This window comes from Dipodomys merriami, unplaced genomic scaffold (genome assembly GCF_024711535.1).
Source record: "Dipodomys merriami isolate MVZ:Mamm:240054 unplaced genomic scaffold, mDipMer1.0.p SCAF_57, whole genome shotgun sequence".
In the NCBI taxonomy this organism is placed as follows: Eukaryota; Metazoa; Chordata; class Mammalia; order Rodentia; family Heteromyidae; genus Dipodomys; species Dipodomys merriami.
In genome coordinates, this window is record NW_027206146.1 from 6,824,977 (window position 1) to 6,829,119 (window position 4,143).

The 4,143-nt window shown below is 45.9% G+C and overlaps 1 protein-coding gene across 1 annotated transcript; it reads right to left on the reverse strand.

Moving 5' to 3' along the window:
* Positions 1-1,907: 1,907 nt before the first annotated feature.
* LOC138812485 (vomeronasal type-1 receptor 90-like) lies at positions 1,908-2,522 on the reverse strand. Its single transcript, XM_070000419.1, has one exon. The coding sequence runs from the start codon at positions 2,520-2,522 to the stop codon at positions 1,908-1,910; it is 615 nt and encodes a 204-aa protein (XP_069856520.1).
* Positions 2,523-4,143: the final 1,621 nt, after the last annotated feature.

The window sequence follows — 4,143 nt, forward strand, 5'->3', positions numbered from 1 at the left end:
AAGAAATGGAAGCCATCAAACCTGATTGATTAGAAGGAAGGGAAATAAAAAAACAAAGCAGAAAGTCTTGACCTTAGACTAGATGATGCAGAAGTAGAATCTCAGAACTTGAAGACAGTAAAGACTTTAGAGAGCAGGAACCACCAAACATTCAAATCAAATCCAGGGAACAAGATAAATCCTACAAGGGATACAAGACACAATCCAAAGGCCTAGATGGGCCTAGAAAAGGAAGCTAAAAGAATAGGAAATATATCAGATTCATAGCAGAATCATAGCAGAGAAATTCCTGAACATCCAAATGATAGGTCCACTCAGATACAAGAAGCCTTTAGATCCCCAAACAGACAAAACCAGAATGGGACATCCCACCACCACACTGTGATCTGCACAGGATTTACAAAGTCCAAGCTTAAGCTGGGGCTTGAACTCAGGGCCTGGGTACTGTCCCTGAGCTTCTTTTGCTCAAGGCTAGTGCTCTACCACTTGAGCCACAGTGCCACTTCTGGCTTTTTCTGTGTATGTGGTATTGAGGAATCAAACCCAGGGCTTCATGCATGCTAGGCAAACACTCTACTACTAAGCCATTTCCCTGCCAGTATAGAGCTTTATAAAGAGGAAATAGAAATGGAAATACACTTCCAGTTAGGCCCAATGTCCAGTGGTGGGATTCTAGGCTCGCAGTGCATCAGCCAATGAGCAAGTGTGTCACATACCAAGTTGGAGTCCTGGTCTCTGAGCAAAAAAAGGAAAAAGAACTAACCAATGTGCAATGAATGGCCTCTAAAGTAGAGAAGTAGGCCCCATCTCTTAGGACACTCTCCAGAAAGTCCCATGGTTACAACTGTATACCCAGAGCCATAGTCTCTCCACAGTGCTATCCAATTTGTTGCCTGAATCCTGAACACTGATGTTCTCCATTGTGTCCCAGTACCATGCTGCTTGTCACAGTGTAGAATCATGGAGGCTGTAGGATCTAAATACAGGTGTCGTGGCCTCTATGTTGGTTTCTCCTTGGCTGTACCCTTTCTCATTGGCTGAATCCTGCTTTGTAATTGGCTGTATCCTGCTCCCTCATTGGCTGTCTACTGACTTGTCATTGACTAGATCCTGAATCTTCATTGGCTGACAAGTATTCATAGGAAGATTTAGTAAAATTTCTTTTAACAAACAGCACTGTTAGTAGAAATCAAATGTAAGGGTAAAATGAAATGTCTAGCCACTGTCTTCATAAAAATAGGAACCAGTTGTTCATTTTAATACTATACAGACAAAAAATTTTTTCGGTCATGGGGTTTGAAATCTGGGTCTGGGCATTGTCCCTCAGCTCTTTTGCTCAAGGCAAGCCCCCCACCACTTGAGCCATAGCACCACTTCGGGCTTTTTCTGCTTATGTGGTGCTGAGGAATTGAACTCAGGGCCTCATGCATACAAGGCAAGCACTGTACTACTGAACCACCTTCCCAGACCAGAAAATACGTTCTTTATCCCAACAATTATATTTTAAGCAACAAAATCCAAAAAAAACTTTGATGGAAATACACACACACACACACACACACACACACACACACACACACACACACACACACACAAAGAAAGGCACATTCAATAAGACCTCAAAACCTCAATGTTTTAAAATTGCAGCATATCTGAATTTGAGTAACTTGTCAAGTGCACAATTCCTATAGCTCCACTCTAGGTCCTTTGGTGGTCAAGTAGATATCCTACCTGGGCTAGCTTTGAACCTGTATCCTCAGATGTTAGCATCCTGAATAGTAGAATGACAAGCTGGAGACACTGCTCCTGGCCTCTGTAGTGTTTCTATCATCCTACAAACAGCAAGGATGAGGCAAGCAGAGTTGGATCACCAACATAGTCTGGTCTTCACTTCCTCTTACAATGGATCATTTTGGGCATAGAGTGGGGTAGCTGAAGGACAACATCACAATCATACCCTTGGATTTGTTCAGTTTCTCCAGCGTGTAAAAGGAATACACAATCACGATGTTGTTGGAGCAATGGAAGAACACGAAGCAGCTGACCAGCAGCAGGATGCTGTGGGTGGCTGTGTTCTCGGGCGCCGGTGAGGAGGCAAGGCTGGGACTGTGGAGGTGCCAGGCTCTGCGGCGGTGTCGGTAGAGGAGCGTCACCATGTAGAGGCTGGGGGCCACCATGAGGACCAGGAATGGAGCATCTCCCAGGACAATGGAGCTGATAATGGGTGTTGGGTTGTCCCTTCCAAACTTCATTTTACAGTAGGGATGAGAAAATCCGAGGTTCATGAAGGTGGAATTGCAGTTGGATTCCACATTTGTGATGATGTTGAAATACATGATGGAATTCAAGATCCAGAAGGAGAGCAGGGAGGGGAGGATGAAGGCGGAGGATCGGCTTTTCAGCCAAGCCCACTGGGCAGGGGTTGGGCTGATGGTGAGGGCCTGGAAGGCACTCAGGATGGCGGTAGTGCAGGTGTACAGTCCCCGCAAGACACTGAACAGGAACAGCACTGCCTTACACATGGCATCATCCCAGAAACACAGGACTCCATACGAGGAGACAAGGAAGGGCATCAAAAATGATGGTCAAGCCATTGTCCAGGGTCAGGTACATGGAAACTATGGCAATGGGCTTCCAGAGCCAGGGTTTGCACATGGAGCTGTATGTGTACAGCAGGAAGAGGACACAGTTCCCCAGGAAGCCTAGACACACCTTAGAGACAAAGAGGAGCCTGAACACAGTGTCGCCTGCGGTGGCTGTCATTGTGTGTGTGTTTGTTGTGTGTGTGTGTGTGTGTGTGTGTGTGTGTGAGAGAGAGAGAGAGAGAGAGAGACAGAGAGAGAGAGAGAGAGAGAGAGAGAGAGAGAGAGCGCGAGAGAGAGAGAGAGTATGTGTGTGTTGCTGAGAATCCATGCAAGAGTGCTGCCCAGTAAGGAAGGTGAGAAAGCTCTAGAAAATACTATGAATCCCGCAGGCGGGAATCTTCATGGTGTTCCATTTATTCATCAGGTAAGCCAGGCTTAGAATAAAAGCCAAAACATAGGTGTTAAGCAAGGATTTTAAAAAAAATTTCTTTTTTGGAGGGTGGGTCATACCGCTTATGAAATTGGAACTCAGGGCCCGGGTACTGTCCCTGAGCTTTTTTACTCAAAGCTGGTGCTATCCCAGTTGAACCACAGCTCCATTTCTGGCTTGTTGGTGGATCACTGGAGATCAGAGTCTCAAGGACTTCCCTTTCTGGTCTGACTTTGAACCTGGATCCTCAGCTCTTTTCTTCCTGAGGAGTTGGGATTACAGGCGTGAGCCACCAGGGTCTGGCCCATAATATTGTTTTAAGTGGAGTCTGGGAAAAATGTTCCATTTGCCAGTTCTGGAGGGTTGTAAATGTTCTGACCTCAGTATTTCAGACATGAATATGCTGTGACCTTTGAATCTGGGATATAGGGCCTTGAAAGACCTGGGGAGACAGATGTTAGAATCAGGAGGGAATTTAAGGGCACCACACTGGGCTGGGGTGTTAGGAAGGAAGATCACTGGCTGTCTCTTCCCGAGGTCCCTGGGGCTCCATCATGGTCAGCAGTGGACTGTACAAAGAGCACCAGGAGCCTGTGTATCTGTTTGGCTTCACTATTTGTAAAATCTTCATTTTTTGAACACCTGTTGCACAAATAGCACATCCATGTAAAATCCCTGTGGGGATGGCTACAACATGACTTTTGTTTTTTTGGTTGGTCATGGGATGAACTCTGGGCCTGGGCCCTGTCTCCATTCATTAGCTCAAGGCCAACACTATAGCATTTGAGCCACAGAACCACTTCTGGTTTTCTGCGGTTCATTGGAGATGAAAGTCTCATGGACTTTCCTGCCCGGGTTGGCTTTGAACCTCAATCCTTAGACCTCAGCCTGCTGAATAGCTAATATTACAGGCCTGAGCCAGCGGTACCCAGCACAATACGACATTTTTCTTGGTGTATAGACATACTAGAAGGTAAATATCTAACGAATATTTTCTGTACATTTTTTTTGGTTAGTCGTGGGGCTTGAACTCAGGGTCTGTGTGCTGACGTGAGCTCTTCAGCTCAAGGCAAGCACTCTACCACTTGAGCCATAGCACCACTTCCGGTTTTGTAGTTGTTTCTTACA

What these genes read in the sequence shown, in the direction of transcription:
- LOC138812485 (XM_070000419.1), bottom strand. Translation starts at nt 2,522, where the DNA reads ATGTGTAAGGCAGTGCTGTTCCTGTTCAGTGTCTTGCGGGGACTGTAC.